The sequence below is a fragment of the Cucumis melo genome, chromosome 10 (genome assembly GCF_025177605.1).
Source record: "Cucumis melo cultivar AY chromosome 10, USDA_Cmelo_AY_1.0, whole genome shotgun sequence".
Taxonomy (NCBI): domain Eukaryota; kingdom Viridiplantae; phylum Streptophyta; class Magnoliopsida; order Cucurbitales; family Cucurbitaceae; genus Cucumis; species Cucumis melo.
The window spans coordinates 12,130,235-12,152,255 of NC_066866.1; the positions used below are offsets into that span (position 1 = coordinate 12,130,235).

General features: G+C 34.9%; 1 protein-coding gene and 1 non-coding gene across 12 annotated transcripts; one reads left to right on the plus strand and one right to left on the minus strand.

Annotated features, from left to right (window-relative positions):
• The first annotated feature begins 387 nt into the window (after positions 1-387).
• Positions 388-6,601, plus strand: LOC103496703 (origin of replication complex subunit 4). 11 transcript variants are annotated; one of them, XM_051090704.1, is made up of 18 exons: positions 388-713; positions 963-1,053; positions 1,160-1,216; positions 1,639-1,686; positions 1,888-1,938; positions 2,021-2,064; positions 2,138-2,201; positions 2,409-2,495; positions 2,668-2,759; positions 2,864-2,945; positions 3,672-3,757; positions 3,852-3,961; positions 4,565-4,660; positions 4,753-4,817; positions 4,931-5,074; positions 5,245-5,295; positions 5,383-5,438; positions 6,346-6,601. In XM_051090704.1, the coding sequence occupies exons 1-16, from the start codon at positions 598-600 to the stop codon at positions 5,269-5,271; spliced, it is 1,260 nt and encodes a 419-aa protein (XP_050946661.1). In that variant the 5' UTR covers positions 388-597; the 3' UTR covers positions 5,272-5,295; positions 5,383-5,438; positions 6,346-6,601. The 11 variants fall into 11 exon arrangements, with proteins under 11 accessions (XP_050946661.1, XP_016902025.2, XP_050946664.1 ...); XM_017046536.2 differs by having other exon boundaries at positions 4,568-4,660; XM_051090707.1 differs by lacking the exon at positions 6,346-6,601 and adding an exon at positions 6,054-6,245.
• A 6,053-nt stretch (positions 6,602-12,654) lies between these two features.
• LOC127151639 (5.8S ribosomal RNA) lies at positions 12,655-12,810 on the minus strand. The gene has a single exon (XR_007824687.1). It is a non-coding gene; the product is annotated as a 5.8S ribosomal RNA (ribosomal RNA).
• Positions 12,811-22,021: the final 9,211 nt, after the last annotated feature.

The window sequence follows — 22,021 nt, forward strand, 5'->3', positions numbered from 1 at the left end:
AAAAGATTTAGTGGAAAACAAAAAAAAATTCTCTTTTTCATTGTATTTGACACCTTTGGTTCCAAATTTAAATTTTAAAATTTAAAATTTGTATTTGGTTGTGTATATGAAAATACAACGGTGCATCTAATGTTTACAATTTGTGAAAAATAAGATCTAAAAACAAAGAAAATGCCAATTTATTGTTTTCGAAAATGAGCTATTTCACGTGTTACTTTTTAAAATAAGCCTATTGAATACGTTTAGTTAATTTTTTTGAAAACATAAAAAATGAAAATGAATCACCAACCAAACCACACTTGACCAAAACAGGATATAAACCAATATTTTTTAAAAAAAATTTAAAATATATTGAAAAAGATTAATTAAAAAGAATAAATCTATTTCCATTACATCTTTACCCGCCCATTTCCTTTACTGCTCCTTCTCTGCCGCTCGACGGAACGCCACACCACTGCTGCAAACTCACGCCGCTATACCAACCAGCGTCTTCTGTCGCAGTTCCTTCCTCGTTCAATCGCTGTTGGGTTCGTTCTAATTTGAAATCCTCCCTTATCGAGGGATTCCAAACAGAAACTACAAAATTTCAGAGGAAAAATGGCAGCTGAAGATCTTTCAGAAGCAAGAGCAGCCCTCAGCCTCCTCCGCAGTAGACTCTGCAACTCTAGTTTCTATTCCAAACCTCCATCGAATTCTTCTGATAGCAATTACAGGTTCAAATCTTTCTTTTTCCCGCCTGTATTCCTTATTTGCCCATGGTTATCGCGAATGGAGTTATACTGTAGTGCTCAAGTTTTGTAGTCGAGATGAAAAATTTCCATCCATAAGAATGTTACACCTAAGCTGAACAAACGTATACTTGTTGTTTCTCTTTATTCTTTCCTTCTCGAGTTTTTCTCTTGAAGGGAACAAATTTTCATTGTTTAATTGCAATGAAGTGTTGTTTGGTCTGTTTACTTCAGTAAATTGAAGTTCATAATATCCAGTTCGGTGACTGAAGCGTGTAATAATTCAATCCTGCTTCTCGGCCCCCGGGGTTCGGGGAAAATGGCGGTATGTGGAAGAAAACCCTATTGGTATTAAAATTTTGGTGTTCTTTTTTTGGATTAGCTTATTCTTTCGTGAAGCTATTTCGGTCTCTGAGCATTGCGCATTTTAGGTGCTGGAACTTGTTCTACAAGATCTATTACTAGAATATCCGGATATGATTACCGTGGTAGGCCTTTTATTGATTCTTTGACTCATTTTTCTTTCAAGATTTTCGCTAGTGTTTAACAGTTTTGTTTTAGTAATCTATGAACCAAACAAGTTTAACCTGTGAAGTAATTTCATCGAAAGTGAGGGCGTAAAGAAATAAAAAAATTGTTGGCATTAAAATAAATGTTGAACTTCATATTAATGATTTGCGCATATGCTTGATTTAATTAAAACATCTGTGTAAATTTTAAAGCCAACCCCTTTGATGGCAAATATTTGGTTGCTTCATAAAAAATGTTGTCAGATGAGGGTTAAGTGTCTTAACTTATACAATTGAGTAGAGTCGTAAACGAATTTCTTGAATAATAAAAAAAGTTTAGAAACGTTAGAGCTACTTGATTTTATAGATGCATTTAAAAGGCTTCTCCTCATTTTTTGTAGATAAGGTTGAGTGGTCTTCTGCATTGTGACGATAATGGTGCCTTCAAGGTGGAATTCTCTTTCTCTCTCTCTCTCTCTCTGGCATGAAGTATGAACTGAGATGTGCAAAAGCATTTACGATTGTCCAAAATGATTTTTTGTGAGAAAAATCTGCATCTTGAAGTCTAAACTGTTTGTTCAGAATGTGAAAGGATGATCTATTGTTAGACTTTTTATTCTCCGAACATCTGATATACCATTGACATTCAGGAGATTGCTAGGCAGCTTTGCTCAGAGTATCAATTATTATTCTCAAAAATGGTAAGACACACTGTCTATTTTATCTATCTTTATGCTGGCATGACACATTCTGGTTTATTGATATGGATATGAAATGTTATAGGCATCATTCGATGACAATTCCAAGTTTATGATAGCTATGCTACGGTAAGTTATCTACTAGCTTTCACGTAGCTAAATTACTTGAAGTTTTGCTAAATCCTTGGATTTTTATGCTTAGGGAGTGTGGCTTGGCACATAAGACAATTGTTTTTGTACTCGATGAATTTGATCTTTTTGCACAAGTAAGACTCTACCATTCTCTAATATCTACTTTTCTCAATTTTTAGGCCCGCCATTTGGTATTCATTTTTGTTTGGGTCTTACTTGAACTCGATGATATCTTTGGTTGAATACTGGGATTCCAGAGTTCACAGAATCGAACTTTTATTTGTTAAGAACAAGTTCTCTTACTATACACGGTATGTGCTTTCTACTATTGGTCATTTCAGGGAAAACAACGGTTACTTTATAGTTTGTTAGATGCCATGCAATCAGTATCATCACAAGCTATTGTTATTGGCATCAGTTGTCGATTGGTAAGTTATCTTAACAATGTAATCATTTTCTTTTGAAAAGTGAGGGTAAAAGATATATGGAGAGTTAGCTTCTTGCCAATTTCATTGTTTGGATGTATTGCGGGGTCAGATTATCTCTTTCATACACTTTTTATAAAATTAAGTTGCTAACATTTCAATTGTTTATCACCAGGATGCTGATCAGCTACTCGAGAAAAGAGTAAGATCTCGGTTCTCCCATAGAAAGCTGTTATTTCTTCCTCTCTGCAAGGAAGATGTTGAGAGGTAATTTGTTGTGAGTGGTTGGTTTTGCTGCTGTGCATTAGTTTGTTATAATTGCAGTATAATTAGGTTTATTTTGGCCATTTTCTCATACTATGGCGATGCAGATTGCTGGAGGACATTTTATCATTGCCAATAGACTCAGACCTTCCTCACGACTACATTATCAAATTTAATGCAAAGCTTCATGTATCCTTTTTGTTTTATTGTATATCTTATTGGAATAACAATGAAGAAAGAGTATTTTAGATGGCGGTAGAGACTTCAAAATTCATCAATAATAACAATCTTACATCAATGTTGATGATCCAACATCAGAACTAGCCACCTGCTATTGGTTAACGTTTCAATTTTTATTTTGTTTTTATTATAATTTGTTTCTGTTTTTTAACTTTTGTTTTTCAAAATTTGCTTTATTAAAAACAAAAACTATATATGTTGATAGATTTTATTTTCTGTTTTGAAAAAAAAAATGTATCTTTTTTTTTTTTTGAAAGCTTCTTTTCATTTTCAATTCTCCTTTCATAATTTTAAAAACAAGTTTCTTGTTTTAACTTGTTTAAAAAACAAAAACGTGACTTAGTTACCAAACACACCTGATTTCTAAAAATTAATTTTAAAAAACAAAAAGCAGAAAACAAATGGGTTACCAAACAGGGCCCAAGTTTTCCATTTTCTGGCAGTTCGTTATCTCATTAAAAACATGACCCAAAAGTTCTATCAGATATGAACACACTGGAGGTTGCTTTGAAATCATTATTGTTGCAGTACTATTTCAGTTTAGCTGGCGACTGAGTTCTTATGGACGCCAATAATGTTAATTTGTGCATGCAGAACATTTTGTATGGCATAATTAATCCTTTTCAAACTTATTAAAAATGGTTTCCCTCTGGTTGAGTACTTGACATTTTGCAGAACATGTTAGCAAATGAGAGATTTAAAAAGATCATTAACACTTATTTGGACTCTGATTCGACCGTCAAACAATTTGTGAGATATCTGTAAGTTCTACATAATGCCGCAAATAACGACAACGTTCATATGTTTGAGCTTCCTTCCTAGGTTAAACTTACAGTGAAATGACATGACATTTAGGTTTTGTGCCATATCAAAGATGGACTTGAAATCTGGGTTGCTGACCGTTGAGAATTTTGAACATGCTCTTTCCGATATTCAAAGGCAGCCAAAGCAGGAATATATAAAAGGTTTGAGGATTGTAAAATTTTAGAATGACTGTCCTATCAAACTTTTCTCATTGTCATTCTGTAGTTTATGTAGCTTTGTTTGTGTGCTTGCTTGTTTTTAATGTAATGATTTTATTAAATCCCGTCTCTTGTATGTACAAGCCAAGTAGCAGAGAATACCCAACATTGAAATGCAGTAAAAGAATTCTAAGCATTTTAGTTGAGTTACTATGCTTATAGGTTTTTGTCCCTTAATTTTCCTTTACATTTTTCTATTCTTGTGATTTTTCATGATATGCTTAATCTTTATCTTCTTTTTCTTTATCGGTTACAATGTTATTTTATTCTGTATATGATGAGCTATTGGCCTTCAGATTTATAATTATGGTAATTATCTCTTGACCTGACCACTCTTTTCTCTCGGGTTAGTTACAATCTTTTAGTTCTCTCGTTGGCTGTTGTGAGAAATTTACTTAACAAGAAACATATCTAAAATGTTGTTTGGTAAGTGTATTTGTGTTTAGGTATCGATCCTTTTCAGTCATTGTTTTTATATCAGTTCTTTGATGATACATTTATTTATCCTCATTAGCATGTTAAGAATTTATTGGACTTTATTTCTAGCAGATTGTTCCATATTGGAGCTCTATATTCTGGTATGTATGAAAAGGTTGGAAGTTAAGGAGCAGAATTCGTATAACTTCAATTCTGTAATGAAAGGTGCACACCTGTTGATCCTCTGGTTGTTTTGTTGAAACTTTGCAAGATGTACAAGCATTCTTCAAAATGTATTTTATTATTGAATGTGACAGAGTACAAGAGTATACATGATTCATTCCGGACATCTGATTATTATTCACGAAGTGTATGCTTACGGGTATGTTGGTGCTGGACGAAATTTTTACTTTAGTTTTTTGTCTTTTTAGTTTCCTTCTACGATGGGCTCTATATTTGTTTCTTTTACTAGAAAAATTTCCTGGAGTTATGCAGGCTTTTGAGCACCTTCTACAGCGTGAATTAATCTGTTTCGCTGACAACCGTGGACATACTCAATCAATTGAATTTCGACCAGCCAAGCTGTTAATAACATCTCATGAACTACATCATGGACTAAAGGCATACCGTTCATGTCCTGTAAGTTGTTACCACATAAGCGACCTTGTGTTGAGGCATTTGGTTTTAAAAATTTTGAAATTTGATTGTAATATGTTAACAACTATTTGTAAATTACATGTCAACTCTTAATTTATTGTTCTCGTATGGACTGAGGATGGCTTTGGATCCTTTTTTTCTTTTGGTTACAGGTCATCCTTCAGAAATTAATGAATTGAGGAGGTGAAATTCATGCAGCTGAGGTGACTGGATGGCTGTTTAGAAGCCTCCTCGCAGCGAGTTTTCCAAAGTTTTAAGTATATATAATACACATATGTTTACTTCCACAGATGTTCTTCTGGGACACCAGACCTTTGTGCTTGTGCAAGGCAGCTCAGGATCAGCGGTAAGTCCCTTATCCGAATGTCTTTTCTGGTTATTTTCAGGCTAGATTTGACAATTACTCAGCTCAGTTCCTAGGTGGGAGTTTCGATTAATCGAAAATTTTCATTTATTGAATCAAATTTGCCCACCCTCCATCTCATTGTTGTTTTCTTCGGCTCCCTGTGTGTACATTCAAAATATTGGAACAAAAATCCTAAATTAGTGTTGCTCGTCTAAGTATAGGTCAACTGCTCAAACCGTTGTATCATCGACCTAAGAGTTATGAGGTTTGGATCTCCATATCCACGTGTCGAACTCAAAATGTTTAGATCAGTAGACATGTCGTCAGAGGAAAGGCGAGAAGTTTAAGTTTTATGTGGTTTAGTTGTGTAAGGTTATGGTTAATTACTACTACATTATCACATGCATTAAAACTAATCTGCAGTGTGCTTAAGGGTAGTGAAACTTTTGGACAGGATTTTGGTTATCTCAGCCTTTTAGTATACTTTGGTCTTTGTGTTGTTTAATCATTTTGAAACTTTCATACATTGTAAATATTTTTATAGTGTTGGGTGTTGTCTCATCTTCTATCCCATTAAAGGCCTTTCTTTACCATGAATGATTCCTTGTGTTTTAGGTGTTGCAATGTCTGTTTAGAGTGCGATTATTGTTACAACGTGGTCATTACTATTGAATTCCATTGGGGGTACTTTGGAGGCCTCATATGCCATGTCAGCAATCTCATATCAATAAAAATAAAATAAGAAAAAACCCATCAACATTTTCTAAACTACAAATACACTGTATTTTAAAACATAACACTTGGTTAATAACTTAATATGGAAATATATTGTAATTTTCATATTTTTTATTTAACTTAATATGGAAATATATTGTAATTCTCATATTGTTTATTTCACTGTTTTTAGGAACGTATATGGTTAAAGAAGCAGAAGATGAAAGTTGGTTAAAGTTTTATTTCATGGCACTAGTTGCTTCAATTGATTCAATTGATGCATGAAATTATTGTCTGCTAGTTATTTCAGTTGATAGTGCAACCATGAACAAATATCTTGGTACACTCATTTCTGTCTGTACTATTGATGACAATTCTCAAATTGTGTCACTAGCTTTTGTTGTTGTTGATTCAAAGAACGACTTGTCATTGGCATGATTTTTTTGCAATCTTAATGTTGTTTTTGGAGAACATAATGAAATGTTAATTGTGTCTGATGCTCATAAAAATATAGAAAATGGGTTTAATGTTGTTTACGAAACAGCTGAACATGGATTTTGTGCATTCCATTTGTACAAGAACTTGAAAAAGAACCATAAATCGCTTCCCATTGATTACTCCTTTCATAGTGGTGATAGAGCTTATACCCTATTGGAGTTTGAGTACTACATGAGACAACTTGATCATCTCTCTCTATCAATTAGGCATGAGTTGGAAGACATAGGTGGGCTAGGTCATTTTTTAGGAGAAAAAGATACTTGGTTATTACAACCAACATCTCTGAAAGTATGAATTCTACTCTGAAAGAATCACGAGAATTGGCTGTAGTTGGACTTCTAAAATCAATTCGTAGTTTGGTTCAAAAATGGTTCTATGAACGCCGTACCAAATGAAATTTTCGATGCACGGAATTTTCAATATATGCAAAAGATATGATTCGAGAAGCTTTAAGGGAAAGTCGCTCAATGAATATAAGTTGTTTGATATTTGAATAAATAATAAATGCAATAATTATGTAAGCACTTATTTGTACATGGCATTTGTTTTACGAATGGGTAGATATACCGTGTAAACCAACATTAAATTGAAGTCCACCATCGTAAGGAACAATATGTTGTCAATATTTTAGATCACATATGCTCATGTCATCAATGGGACCTCGATATGATCCCTTGTTCACATGCATGTATTAGTCTACAAGAAATCTTCATTTGTATATGTACACTAATAGGTTCTACTATCTTTTGAATTTGATAAACTTGTACAAGAAGGGAACATGTCCTATTGGTAGTGTAGACCAAATTAAGAATACGTACCAAGGTGGCAAAGATAGACTACTTATATCGCAGGTTAAACGTCCAGCTAGAAGGCCTAAAGAAAGATGTTTACTTCATTTTTAGAGAAAAAAGCAATTGCTCGTTGCAGCAGGTTTGGTTAAAAAGGTCACAATTGTAGGTATTGTAAAGAACTCATTCAATGTTAAGTTACCGTTTTAGTAGTTTATATAATTATTAGTTATAATTTTTAAGTAATTTAATTTTTTTTTTTTGAAATTGTCTATTATTCAGAGTGTTCTCTATTACCATTGAGGTTGAATGGTCGCTTCGAATAACATTAATATTTTTTTTCATTGAAATACATAGTATTTCTTATATTTTACGACGACTTAAGTATGTTGACTTTGCAAATATACTATATTGTAGGTTATTTGTTTTAAATTCAAGTATTGTTCTTTTCAAACTAGATACGTTGAGGTCGTCATAATATGAAAGTCATGACATATATTATTGAATAGAATATAATTTTAACTACAAACTATGAGTTTTAGGACATGAATTCCAACAGGACAAGCACGCCGAGAATATGCCCACAACGAGGTGCAACCATTCTCGAAGCAAGCCCATCTGAGTACATCAACTTGGCATCCTGCTCTTACTTCTCAATCGATGGTCAGACATGGCACTCCAACCAAACCCATGCACCAAGCTCGAAGCAATCACAAGACATCTTGTATCGCCACGAACAAGCACGCCCAGACTACGCCTACAACGAGGTGCAAGTATTATCCAACGAAGCCCATTCGAGTACATCAACTCGATATCTTGCTCTCAGTCCCTACCCAATGTAGAGGCCTATCATTTTGGCCAAATCCCTCTACCAAGCACGAAACAATCGCAAGTTGTTTTGTATCGCCACGGATAAGCACACCCAGACAACGCCCAGACTACGCCCACAACGAGGTGCAAGCATTATCCAAGCAAGCTCATTCGAGTACATCAACTCGACATCCCGCTCTCACTCCTTGCCCGAAAGTCAGACGTGGCACTCTGACCAAACCTGTCCATTAAGCACGAAGTAATCACAAGACATCTTCTATCGCCACGGACAAGCACGTCCAGACTACGCCCATAACGAGGTGCAAGCATTGTCCAAGCAAACCCATCCGAGTAAATCTACTCGACATCTTGCTCACACACCCCGCTCGACGTACAGGTCTATCATTCTGGCCAAACCCCTCCATCGAGCACGAAGGAATCGAAAGTCATCTCGTATCACCATAAACAAGCACCCTTAAACTATGCCCACAATGAGGTGCAAGCATTATCCAAGCAAGCCCATTAAAGTATATCAACTCAACATCTCGCTCTCACTCCTCGCTCGACGGTCGAACATAGCACTTTGACAAAACCCGTCCACCAAACACGAAGCAAATGCAAGACATCTTTTATCGCCACGGACAAGCACCTCCAGACTATGCCCACAACAAGGTGCAAGCATTATCCAACCAAGCCCATCTGAGTACATCAACTCGACATCTCGCTTTCAATCCCCACCCGACGTACAGGCCCGTTGTTCTAGTCGAACCCTCAATCGAGGACAAAGCAATTGCAAGTCGTCTTATATCACCAAGGATAAGCACATCCAAACTACGCCCACAATGAGGTCCAAGCATTATCCAAGCAAGCCCATCTGAGTACTTCAACTCAACATCCCACTCTCAATCCCTACCCGACGTATAAGCTCGTTATTCTAGTCAAACCACTCCACCGAGGATGAAGCAATCGCAAGTTGTCTTATATCGCCATGGATAAGCACGTCCAAACTATACAACGAGGTGAACGTTTACAAGCTCTACAATGTAGTGAGGTCCACCCAACACTCCCATCGTTTTTGTCGTAGTGGGGTCCGCCTAGCATTCGTGACAACATCGTTATTATGGAGTACACTCAACGTCAACAATGAAATCTAACCTGTGTGCAAACGGTACCATATAACCTCGGACTCAACATCTCAGTCCTATAGTTAACAAAAACATCAGAATATCATACGAAAACATTAAAACATGTCTGCTACCTTTATCTTTTGTAAAGCTTAAGCTTACTTAGATTGTTCGTGAAATATTGTAGTTCTTAAAAAAAAAACTTGCTAACTCATACTTCGCTTGAAACACTGTGGTTCAAATATTTTCCAGACATTCGATATTCATTAAGAAATCTAGTCACGAAACTTATACTTGAAAATAGTCATGGAATTCAAATGATTCATAGCTTCGTAAATAGACGTGTAAAGCGGTCAATCATAAATAATAATTAGGGAAAATATTTTCAAAACTGGTTTTGTCACTCACTGTTTTGAATTTTGGTTTTCTAAAAAGATGACGCTCACAAAATCAAAGCTTAAGAAATAAAATCCTATTTGAACAACTCTCTGCATTTCTTAGATTTCTAACACATACTTTAAATGATCATAACTCCCTCAATACTTAACCAAAATGAGTGTTCTTCATGTCAAAATTTTCATTTTAATATCCTCTATAATTTATCTGAAAAATATGTAATCCAAATACCCAGTCAATAAGTTCAGAAACACCACGAAACAAAACTACTCCAAAATCGCATACTCTACAGGCCTTCAACTTGTCCCTGCAATTTGGCACATTTTCAGTCATAATTGGCTCTCAGCATCTTCATAATGGTTATAGGAAATTGAATAAGCTTTCCAACCATATCATTTAGAGGTTTTAAATCAACGTATACACACCAAAAAACTCAAAAACACCAGAGTTTATCTGATTTTGCGTGGAATACACCTACTCTACTTTCTATGTCAAATATTACTTAATTATCAACAAAATTGACTCAAACATCCTTCACGCAAATTGTTCAAAAATACATTAGCTTTCAGGAAATTCAAACCTCACCTCTTAGTTCTTCTTGAGAAGATCAAACAGGATAAAAAACCATAAGTGTGCAGAGTGGGTCAAAATCTGTCATGATTGAAACTTCCTTTTTGTTTTTCCCCTTCTTTTTCAACCTTAGAACTAAGAAATCTTCTTCTTCTTCTTCTTCTTCTTCTTCTTCAAGTTCTCTCCAAATATTCTCTCAAAAGAAAGCTCTGAAAGTTTGGATAATAAAATAGTGAAAAGCTTTGTTTTGGCGGTGAAGGACAACATGATCGAAAGAGAAGAAGAAAAAAAACAAATTTCTTACCTCTTTTCCGCTTTCTTTCCTTTTATCTTTTGTTTGGTTTTGTTTTATTATTTTTTTTAAACAAAACCTTTAATCATATAAAAATATTATAAAATTAATTTCCATTTTTTCTTTCTTTCTTTTATATTATATAAAGAAAAAATATCTAAAGAGAATCTTGTGTTTACATGAGTCGTTTCCAGGGTGGGCAGGCTGTTAAGTAGAAAGGATAACTCTTCCCGAGACCCCCGTCGATGTCTCCAAAATCCCTTACATATTTGTCAGCTGCTACGTCTAGATTCATGAATTTTAACCCAATTCCCTTTTGAAGTTCACGCTGTCGGGCTATCTGACGGGTTTTTCCAGTCTTTTAGGATCGACTAACCCATGTACAAGTGCCATTCACATGGAACGTTTTCCCTCTTCGGCCTTCAAAGTTCTCATTTGAATATTTGCTACTACCATCAAGATTTGCACCGAGAGCCGCTCCGCCCAAGCTCACGCTCAAGGTTTTGCAGCGACCTCACACTTTCTTACTCATCAAGGCCTGGCTCTTGCCCCGATGGTCAGGTATGGGTCCTGCGCTTCAGCGCCATCCATTTCAGGGCTAGTTGATTCGGCAGATGACTTGTTACACACTCCTTAGTGGATTTTGACTTCCATGACCGCCGTTCTGGTATCTTAATTGACCTATACCCTTTGTGGGATCTAGGTTAGCGTGCAATTAGGCATCGTAACCCCAGCTTTTGGTTCATCCCGCATCGCCAGTTTTGCTTACCAAAAATGACCCAATTGGAGCTCTCGATTCCATTGCCCTACTCAACAAAGCAGCCGCACCGTCCTACAAAAGTTAGAGAATAGGTCGAGGATGTTGTGCCCTCGATGCCTCTAATCATTGGCTTTACCCGATAGAACTCGCCCGCAGGCTCCAGCTTTCTTGAGGGAAACTTCAGAGGGAATTAGCTACTAGATGGTTCGGTTAGTCTTTCACCCCTATACACAAGTCAAAAAACGATAGGCATGCTCAAACTCGAACCCTTATTAGAAGATCAAGGTCGATAGGTGGTACAATCTACCAGGGGATTCCACTAGTCAGCTTCCTTGTGCCTTACGAGTTTACTCTCTCGTTAACTCGTACACATGTTAGACTCCTTGGTTTGTATTTCAAGACGGGTCAAATGGGGAGCCCACAAGTTGATGCCAGGAGCGCGCAGATGCCAAAGCCCACAACGCCTCCATAAGCATAACAAAAGCCTAGGCGTAGGTCGCTGTCTCAATCTACATCGGTCCATGGCCCAAGTTGATTAGTGGACCAGCTCATCACCGTTCTACATCTGACTGAGGCACATTACCAGCCCCCATCCACTTTCCTCCTACCAATTTCAAGCATTATTTGACTTTATTTTCAAAGTCCTTTTCATCTTTCCCTCTCGGTACTTGTTTGCTATCGGTCTCTCGCTCATATTTAGCCTTAAACAAAATTTACCACTCAATTGGGGCTGCATTGCCAAACAACTTGACTCGCTGACAGCGCCTCGTGGTGTGACAGGGTCCGAATGCCATGTGGCTCTCACCCTCTTTGACGCCTCCTTCTAGAGGACTTGTTTAAAGCATGGTCCGCTGCTGAGGATGCTTCTCTAGACTACAATTCAAACGTTGACGATGCCCGATTCTCAAGTTGGGCTCTTTTCTATTCGCTCCCCGTTACTAAGGGAATCCTTGTAAGTTTCTTTTCCTCCACTTATTGATATGCTTAAACTCAACAGGTAGTCTCGTCTGACCTGGGGACACATTGAGAACTTCGTTCTTTTAGGGGTCAGCATTCGGAGGGTCGTGTAGGAATCCATAGAGGCAACGTCGAGGTCGAGACGTGTCCCCGAGGTTGGATTAACAATTGTAGTGTCTCAACGATGAGCATCGATGACTCAGATTTAAGCCATCCGCACGACAATGTGTATGGGAGTCCAGTGTGTGCTCCTTACCTTTACAACGATCCCGTATAGGGAAAGTTGTGTAGTGGAGGCAACAATGTGTGACACCCAAGCAGATGTGCGCTTGGCTAAAAGGCTCATGGCGCAACTTGCATTCAAAGACTCGGTGGTTCATGGGATACTGCAATTCACACCAAGTTTCGTATTTTGCTACCTTCTTCATCGATGCAAGAGCTGAGATATCTATTATCGAGAGTAATTGTGAGTAATATGACTAGAATGCTCCACCCCCGTACATCGAGGTCGGGGCAGGGGGCAGGCAAATTCATTTCAAGTTCCTTGGTGCGACTTGCACCAAGGTTTTATTTAGATGCGTCGGGAGGGTAAAAGGCAGGCAAAGAGCATGCTTCCCCTGCCCCTAACACAAACAGTTTATTTTTAATCGACAATGATCCTTCTGCAGGTTCACCTACGAAAACCTTGTTACGACTTCTTCTTCCTCTAAATGATAAGGTACAATGGACTTCTCGCAACGTTGCGAGCAACGATCCACCCACGTCACCGCAATCCGAACATTTCATCAGACCATTCAATCGATAGGAGTGACGGCAGTGTGTACAAAGGGCAGGGACATAATCAATGTGAGCAGATGACGGAATTAACCATAGCTAGTTAGCAGGCTGAGGTCTCGTTCGTTAACAGAATTAACCAGAAAAATTGCTCTACCAACTAAGAACGGTCATGCACCACCACCTATAGAATCAAGAAAGAGCTCTCGGTTTGTCAATCCTTACTATGTCTGAATCTAGTAAGTTTCCCCGTGTTGAATCAAATTAAGCTGCAGGCTCTACTTCTAGTGGTGCCCTTCCATCAATTTCTTTAAGTTTCAGCCTTGCGACCATACTCCCCTCGGAACCCAAAGACTTTGATTTCTCATAAGGTGCTGGCAGAGTCCTTATAGCAACATCCACTAACCCCTGGTCGGCATTGTTTATGGTTGAGACTAGAACGGTATCTCATTGTCTTCGAGCCCCAACTTTCGTTCTTGATTAATGAAAACATCATTGGAAAATTCTTTCGTAGTTGTTCGTCTTTCATTAATCTAAGAATTTCACCTCTGACTGTGAAATACGAATGCCCTTGACTGTCCATGTTAATCATTACTCCGATCCTGAAGGATGGTGGTTGGAGGTGCTGTGAAGCAAACTATGAAAGTCGATCTAATTATGCGATAAGCAAGAGCCACGTGATGAAATGGGAGGCCATGTGATCTTCCTTCACTATGAAGTAATTGACGTCATCCTTATGTAAGAAGGCTAGTGAGCTAATTTGACCTTGCTGCCCAACTGGATCAGGATAAGAGGTGGCAATAACACGTGACATTTTTATATTGGCTGAGTCTCACCACTGGACAAAAGTCATCATTCGGACATAGGAAAATTCATCGAAAAGAGACCTATAAATAGGAGAAGTTCGACAAGTTTAAGGGGTTATTTCCTATCTTGTGTCCATTTAAGAGAATTAAAATATTTTGCAAAGATTTAAGTGAGCTACTGTGAGCTTGGGATTCGGTAAGAATTTGCAAGAAAATACAAGGGATTCTTGACTAAGGACTCCATGAGGATGTTACTTGATTGTGAGTGGTTTCTCCTTAAAATGGATTTAAAAGTAAATGAATTTCCATTATGTTGAAATCTTTATAAATTTCTCTTGTAAATTCTTGAGTTTATTGCTTTCTATTTAGTTTTTTAAAAGTGGATTTGACTTACAAATGAATTGGATTTGAAAATGAAATTGAATGATTGCAGTGAAATGATTTTAGTACCCTCTACATGAGATTCCTCACACTTACTTTTGTGTTCTAGAATAGGGTGCCTTATACCTGCTTTGTGTTCTGGTATAAGACCCCTTTGCTTGTTGTATGTCTGACATTGAAAAATGCGTTATACGTAATGGAATTGATGAAAATAATTGTTGTTGTGTTAAGAATACTCTGCATGACCACAACCATGAATATGATGAAATTTCTAAAAGAGTGTGGTAAACGCTTGAGTTGAGGAAGGTACAAAAGATGAAATTCAACATGGAATGATTTGATGTTATGAATTGTAAAGTGCATTATGCGAAATGCTTTTTTATGTGATATGATTTACAATGAATGATTACGAGGAAATATTTTCTATATGAATGATAAATATTGGTCTAAGAAATTCATAAGTATAAACCACATGCACCTAACACATTGAAACATGTTGTTTTATTTGAACTCTTATTTCTATTGAAAAATATGTTTACTTAAATCGTATGAGTATTATGAAAAAAACTTACAATGCATGTTAATCAAATGTGTTGATGAAAAATCTCACTCAATAGACTCTTTTGGTCTAATCCTTCAAATGTTTTGTTTTATTTCCCCCTCCTAGGTAGCAAAGGATGTCTAGTGTTTGACTTACGGTCTTGATCGTCTATCATACCATACATAAGTCGCATCATCTTGGTAGTAATCACTCTCAGCTCGCATAACATGTAGAGTTAGGCAAGTACAACGAGTTGTTGTTTTGAGACTTTACTTATGAAAACTCTTTTGTACCTATCAAATGTGATCCTTTATTAAATATCAAAGAAGTATTCATTGTTTTAAAATAAGTTCTCATCTCGCATTAAGATTGATGTTTGGGTTTATTCCGCTTAGGCTTTCAGCGTGATATCTCGTGGGGAGATTTGCGTTAAGTGTCTAGGCAGTCACGTCTCCACGAGGTCGTATAACGTTACTTTTTAGGCAGAGAGTGATAGTAGCCATATTGTACTCTATCTTGTTCATTATTGCAAAATTGAAGGAAGCTCTTTAGAAGAGATTCCAAGATAAAGAACACCTGACTCTACTCGTCAATGACCGCCCCGTTCATTTTTACCACATTGAAGTGGACTATTATGCGAGAACATGTTCTCTAACAAATTGGCCATCCTTCATATGAACATTGTAAACGTATTTAATGGCCTCATGCTGGATCTAAATGGACGGTTGCCTAAACATCACTTGGAGGGATTCCATAATCTGATGTGCAGTGACCATGGACTCATGCTTCTTACTCAGTATGTCATACATACTGCCAAGATGTAGATGCAGGCCTTGTCATTGGCCTTCGTCCAGCGGTCATATGCATCCCTAACAGTCTGAGATGCATTTCGAGCAAGGAAAATATGAGTCACATGTCCATACCTTTGAAAACCAACTTAAGAACCTTTATCCAGTTTTTGAGTTTGTGATGTTTTGAATCCTATAATACAACCCTCTAATTGCTAAGGTAGCTCCAAGGTAAGACATGTAGGCACGTTAAAAGAGTTTCACAGTGCAACCTAATAGAAGAGACTGTATAACATATTGACCCATATCTTCCACCTATTTACTATGAACAACTTTTCTTATTCACCTTGTTATTGACTCATTTATACACTCTCCGGAGGGAGGCTACTCCTAGGTAACACAAAGTCACAAATGAATCTCATAGGTGAACTTTTAGGGAAACAAGAGCTAAAAGTACATTACTTTTATCTAGTTGAAGTGTTCTAGACAGTTTTAGGGTATACTTTTACATAGGCATATACTTCGACTAATGAAACATAACCTAAGTCTAGGCGTTTTATCCAAGTAAAATTTTCATAGAGAATTGTAAAAAATGACAAAATGGATAAACTATTTATACTTTATGAAAAAATCAAGTATAATGAGTTTTTGTTCTTTAGTGATTTTTTGCCATAAGAGTGTAAAAAGTTTGTAATTTTTTATTATTCTTGAAAAAACATCACTTTTATATTTGGATTTTAATTGACGATATCTTGGTATAAACCCATTTTATAACCTCACATCTATCACACATGCTCATAAAACTAGGTTGACTAAGCTCAAGAATTGACCCCGACTTCCAAGTAGCAAGTGTTCCGTAAACTGTCAACTTAAGTAACTTCGACCTTAGGCAAGATCTAATCAGGTGAGCTTCTTGCGATTATGGTTATACAAGATATTGACCTAGTCCCTACGAAAGGGGTTAAACACATTAAGCCTAAGTAATCATGCATTTTATATTTGTTATAGATGTCTAATTGATTTTATAACTTTATAACTTAGACAGCTAACCTATAACATGTTTGTATATAGCTATAATATAAACATATGTATCATGAATTAATATAAAAAATTATACTTAATTATCATGAGAACATACATTAAATATATCATAACTAATATAACCTAATATTAATGCATGATCATATTAATCCTATGGTAGGATTTTAACTCTACATCACGTACATTATTCATAAACAAGATTAAAACCATTCATACATACATTCAGAATGCATATAAAAACAAACACACTAAAATGGTCTGGTTTTGGTTTCTAAATTAAACTTAAAGACCTAAGATTTTACATTAATAATTCAAGAACCAACTTAAACCGATCATGAACTCTTCAGAATGCTCCAACCGCCCGAAACCATCTTTAACTGACTTTGGAACCACTTGATCCAAACCAAAGCCAACAAATGGGCTTGAAATGGGTTAAACAAGTTGAACCAGGCCATTTAGACGAACTAAACTATACGCTCCAACGATCCGAGATTAAAGTGTTCGACATTATTTATATACGATAGACCATTTAGACTATTAACTCAAACTTGATCCACTTATATGTCACTACTTAAAGTTCATTATTCTCTCTATAGTTAAGGAACCTTAACTTATTGAATTCATGGTTACAATGTGCAAATCATATATCTAATAACAATTTGTTGAAGAATATCTCAATAACAACTATATTGAATAATATAATATATTAAACATTTACAAACTACGAGTTTTAGAACATAAAATACAATATACTCCAACTTTGACTAAAACTCCAGTTGTATTATATACAAATGTCATAAGTGAGAAAAATAAACGAATACATTAAAATAAGGCATACATTAAATATATACCCAATAGGTATTGGATTAATGTGAGTGGTGGAAAAACCAGATCTCTGGCCTTGAAATTATAGGAAACAGAACTCTCGTGAAAATGTGTGACCATCATGCAACATGAAATTCGTTAAATGAAACACTCAAATCGAAGAAACTAATAGTGCAATTAATGCTAGGATAAACGTAAACAATATATAAACATGCTTTATATTAAAGAAAAGAGATATGGAGGCTTTTACTTGCTCCTCAATCCAACTTGATCTAACAAAAGCACCACCAACAAAGGCTTCCTTCTCATTATGCTATGAAGGGAAATTCTTTTAGTAAATGAGAGAATAAAAATTGACGTCTAGATTTTTCTATAACAAAAACTTTCTTAATTATAATGAGTTATAATGACATACATATAAGGAATTAGTGACTTCTTTCCCAAACCATCTCTAATTTTTAATTTAATTAACTAAATCTCTACACTATAATGTATTCATATTAATTTTATGTAGTTTTATATTTAAATCTTATTCCAATATATTTCTCCTATCATATAGTTCCGATTATGAAGCATACTTATAGTTAACTATATCTTATAATGTATCATAATACATATTTAATACTTTATATTAATCATATTAATATAAGATTCTCATAAATAACTTGAACTATCCTAATCATGAGATATACTACCCTTAGCTAACAATGGGATCTTATATAAAGGAATGGAATTCTCAAAGCGAAAGCGCATGAACGTTGTGCAAATAGAATTCAATTTGTAAAACCAACAAATTCAAAAAAAAAAAAAAAACTTTGCCTAAGCATGCTTCTAAGGAGGAAAAGGGAAAGAAACTAATATTTGTAGAACCTCCATGAACTTCTTGAATTCTCCAAACACCACGAAGTCTTCCTCGTTATTCTCAAGGTGAGAATCAACAAAGAGTTGTGGGCTTTTGTAATTTGGTGAGGAAAAAGTTTTGAGAGAATTCTTTTTCTTTTTGGAACAGAGAGATCAGAGAGCAGAGAGTGCAGAGAAATTCTATATATCTAAACCATCTTAAGAAAGATGCAGGGAAGTTATCAAAATAACTCCCTCATTCTCTCTACACGGGAATTATTTTATTAAAAAATAAAATTAATATAAATTTAATTCATATTATATCTCATATAATATAAACTTTATATTATATCACATATAATATAAGCAATGGTTTAGGTCTCTCGTATGATCTATGATGCTAATATGAATCAAATTCATATTAATTTAACCTATAGTTTACTTATGAATCTTATTCATATTATTATTATTATTTGAATCATATTCAAATATTAACTTCTCTCATCAAAACTTTATATTATAATGTATCAAATACATTATATTAATTGTATCATATACAATTTATTCCCTTGAATCAATTTGAACAGTTCAAATTAAACCAAAATAAATTTAATTCTCAATTATCCTTATTGAGCTAGCAAGGGGACCTTATGGACCTACAGATTGAAGCTCCAATGATATGAGATTAATTAATTAAACTATTTAATTAAATTAATCTAATTAAATTAATCTCTATTCATTAACTATCGGTAAATCCACTAAAGACTAATAGATATATTTGTATCCATTAGATATGACCAATTAACAGTGCAATGACCCTTCACAAATTGCTCGTAACTACAACTTGGCCAAAAATTACCATTTTGCCCCTGTAGTTACATCTAACTCCTTAAGTACCACTGATTCATTCTTACTATAGATATATTTTTGTATCCATTAGATATGACCAATTAACAGTGCAATGATCCTTCACAAATTGCTCGTAACTACAACTTGGCCAAAAATTACCATTTTGCCCCTGTAGTTACATCTAACTTCTTAAGTACCACTGATTCCTTTAATGAACATTAATTATAGTCTCACTATAACTGAATTCCTCTAGAGTCAAGAGAGGGTATGGTGCCACATTGTTCAAGTCCTGGAATCAACCCTTAAGAGAGGAATTTCTCTACTTACTCTATCTATAGAGAATGAGTGAATTCCTTCTTGTGTAGATATGTTCCCAACTCCTCAATTAGACAAATCCCCAAAATGGTAGACATATTGAGTCGGTGATATAGGTCACTCTCACCCCATGCAAATCAAAGAACCGCCTTCATAGGCAAGAGTTCACAACTCACTCAAAATTCAGGTCAAGTCACCTGTGGTCATCTTGGTGAAATGTAGTCTCAACTAATAACGGTGTTAATAAGAGAGACTATTCATTTCATAGTCCGTTCTTATATACAAACTCTTTGTATATAATACCCCCGCTCTAATGCCTTGACATGAATTATTAGGATCAAATCATTTGTAGCACTTTAGAACAATTGTAACAACTACAAAGTAGGCTGTATTTTCGTAGTGTCACCAGGATAAGGTATCTAGCCTTATTCATCTATTACAGACCATTTAGGTTATCACTTAAACATAATCCACTTGCATGTCTCGACATACATGTTTAGGTTACAGAAGATAACCTTGAACATTAATTTATTGGTTTTGTGGGTTAATGCAACTAAATGTCAAATAAAATAAAACACTTTATTTTATTAGATAAATAAAATGTTTGTATAATATACAATTACAAACTACAAGACCGTGAGATTTAGGGTATCAAACCCAACAGTATAGATCTACATGTTAGAAGTTTCAATGATGTGAGATTAATTAATTAAAATCTTTAATTAAATTAATCATTATTAACTGCTGATCACTACACTAAAGATCAGTAGCTGCACTCTTTGCACTGTAAATATACTTTTGTGTCCATGAATAAAACCAATCAACAATGAGTTGACCCTTCACGAGTTGCTCATAACTATACTAGGTTAAATTACTGTTTTATTCCTATAGTTATTTCTAACTTCTCAAGCATCACCAGTTCCTCTAATGAACAAACAACTTATAGTTTAATTATAAATTAACACCTCTCAAACCAATGAGAGATTGAGACCTTATTGTTCAATACCTCAAATCAGTTATTATGAGAGCAAATCGTCTATTTGAAGAAGTGAATTCCATATTATGTATTTGTGTTCCTAGCTCTTTATTTAGAAAAATCTCCAAAATGGTAGGCTTATTGAGTTGACTAACATGATCACTCTCACCCATACAAATCAAAGAAATGTTCTTTTAGACAGAATATTTCACAACTTACTCATGATTAAGGTTAAAACATACCTTGAACTTCCTAGTGAAACATTAGTTTCATCAAGTAACAATGTTATCTAGAGAAACCAATCATTTCGAGCCTGGTCTTGTATAAACTCTTAATACATGATTTTTTTCATTTGATGTCTCCACATGAACAATATGACTCATATTGTCTATAACATTTACAATTTAGTAATAATTACAAAGTGAGTGTATCTATAGTGTTACCAGAATAAGACACTCAACTGTATCCATTTACCAAAGACCATATTTAGGTTAGAACTTGAACATGAATCACCTGTATATCTACTACGTATTGTTCAGGTTACATCATATAACCTTGAATCTTAATTTATTTGGTAAAATTTTTGCAATATGATTGTCAAAAATACTTCTTATTTAAATAAATAATACAAACTATTGGATATATGGGATTTATAACATAAAATTTAAACAAAAGTTAATAATACAAATATAATATCAGTTGAGCTATATCATTTTAGCTAGCCAGACTTTTAATTCATGTCATTAATTAACTAATTTCATAAAAAATGTTACTCAAGTTTGTCTACTCTACATCCATACCATCCAAACTTCACGAACAAACCTGAGTAAGTTGGATACATTAACTTATTTTGATTAGAGATCTAAGTTGGATACATTAACTTATTGAAACATAGTTGAGCACACAAAAATTATGTTGTATTGTTATTGCATACTTTGATAATGAGTATAAAGCTTCTTTCGTATGCATAAAAAATGGAGCAATGCTTACTTTACCATTATCTCTAGGCCTAACTCATCATCTATGCAATTATTATATACACTTAAATTTACCTACATACTAACATCTTTTAATCCTAAGATATTTGTCATCCCAAGGATACATGTCATTGGCTCATTGGCTTGCTACAAAAAGTTTGTTTAGATTGTCCTATGTCAAGTTGAAACTTACTTTATTTTATTTTTGGTAATAAGCATCTCGACATTTAAAGTGATGAACGGACTCTATCACGAATATACTCATCTTGATTTTAACTTCATTTCGTCACAGTAGCTACAAGAATGAAAATATCTATCGATATATCTATAAAAGGTTTGACATTGATATTAAATATATATATAGATATCTACAGGGTCAATACAAATAAAATATAAAAAAATTAATTATTATCAATTAAGTTTAATAGAAGTAAAAGAAATTACCAACTATACTCATAACTTAACGTGAGAGTAAAAACAACTTTAATTAATAAAAATATTTTTTTTTCAAAACTTCATGACTTACACAAATTTTCGTCCAGTATCTTAACATCTTAATCT

Excerpts from the sequence above, each read along its gene's own strand:
- LOC103496703 (XM_051090700.1), top strand. The coding sequence starts at position 598 with ATGGCAGCTGAAGATCTTTCAGAAGCAAGAGCAGCCCTCAGCCTCCTC. Across the intron at positions 1,054-1,159 it reads GGGGTTCGGGGAAAATGGCG|GTGCTGGAACTTGTTCTACA; the intron begins GTATGTGGAAGA and ends TGCGCATTTTAG. Across the intron at positions 3,758-3,851 it reads AAACAATTTGTGAGATATCT|GTTTTGTGCCATATCAAAGA; the intron begins GTAAGTTCTACA and ends CATGACATTTAG.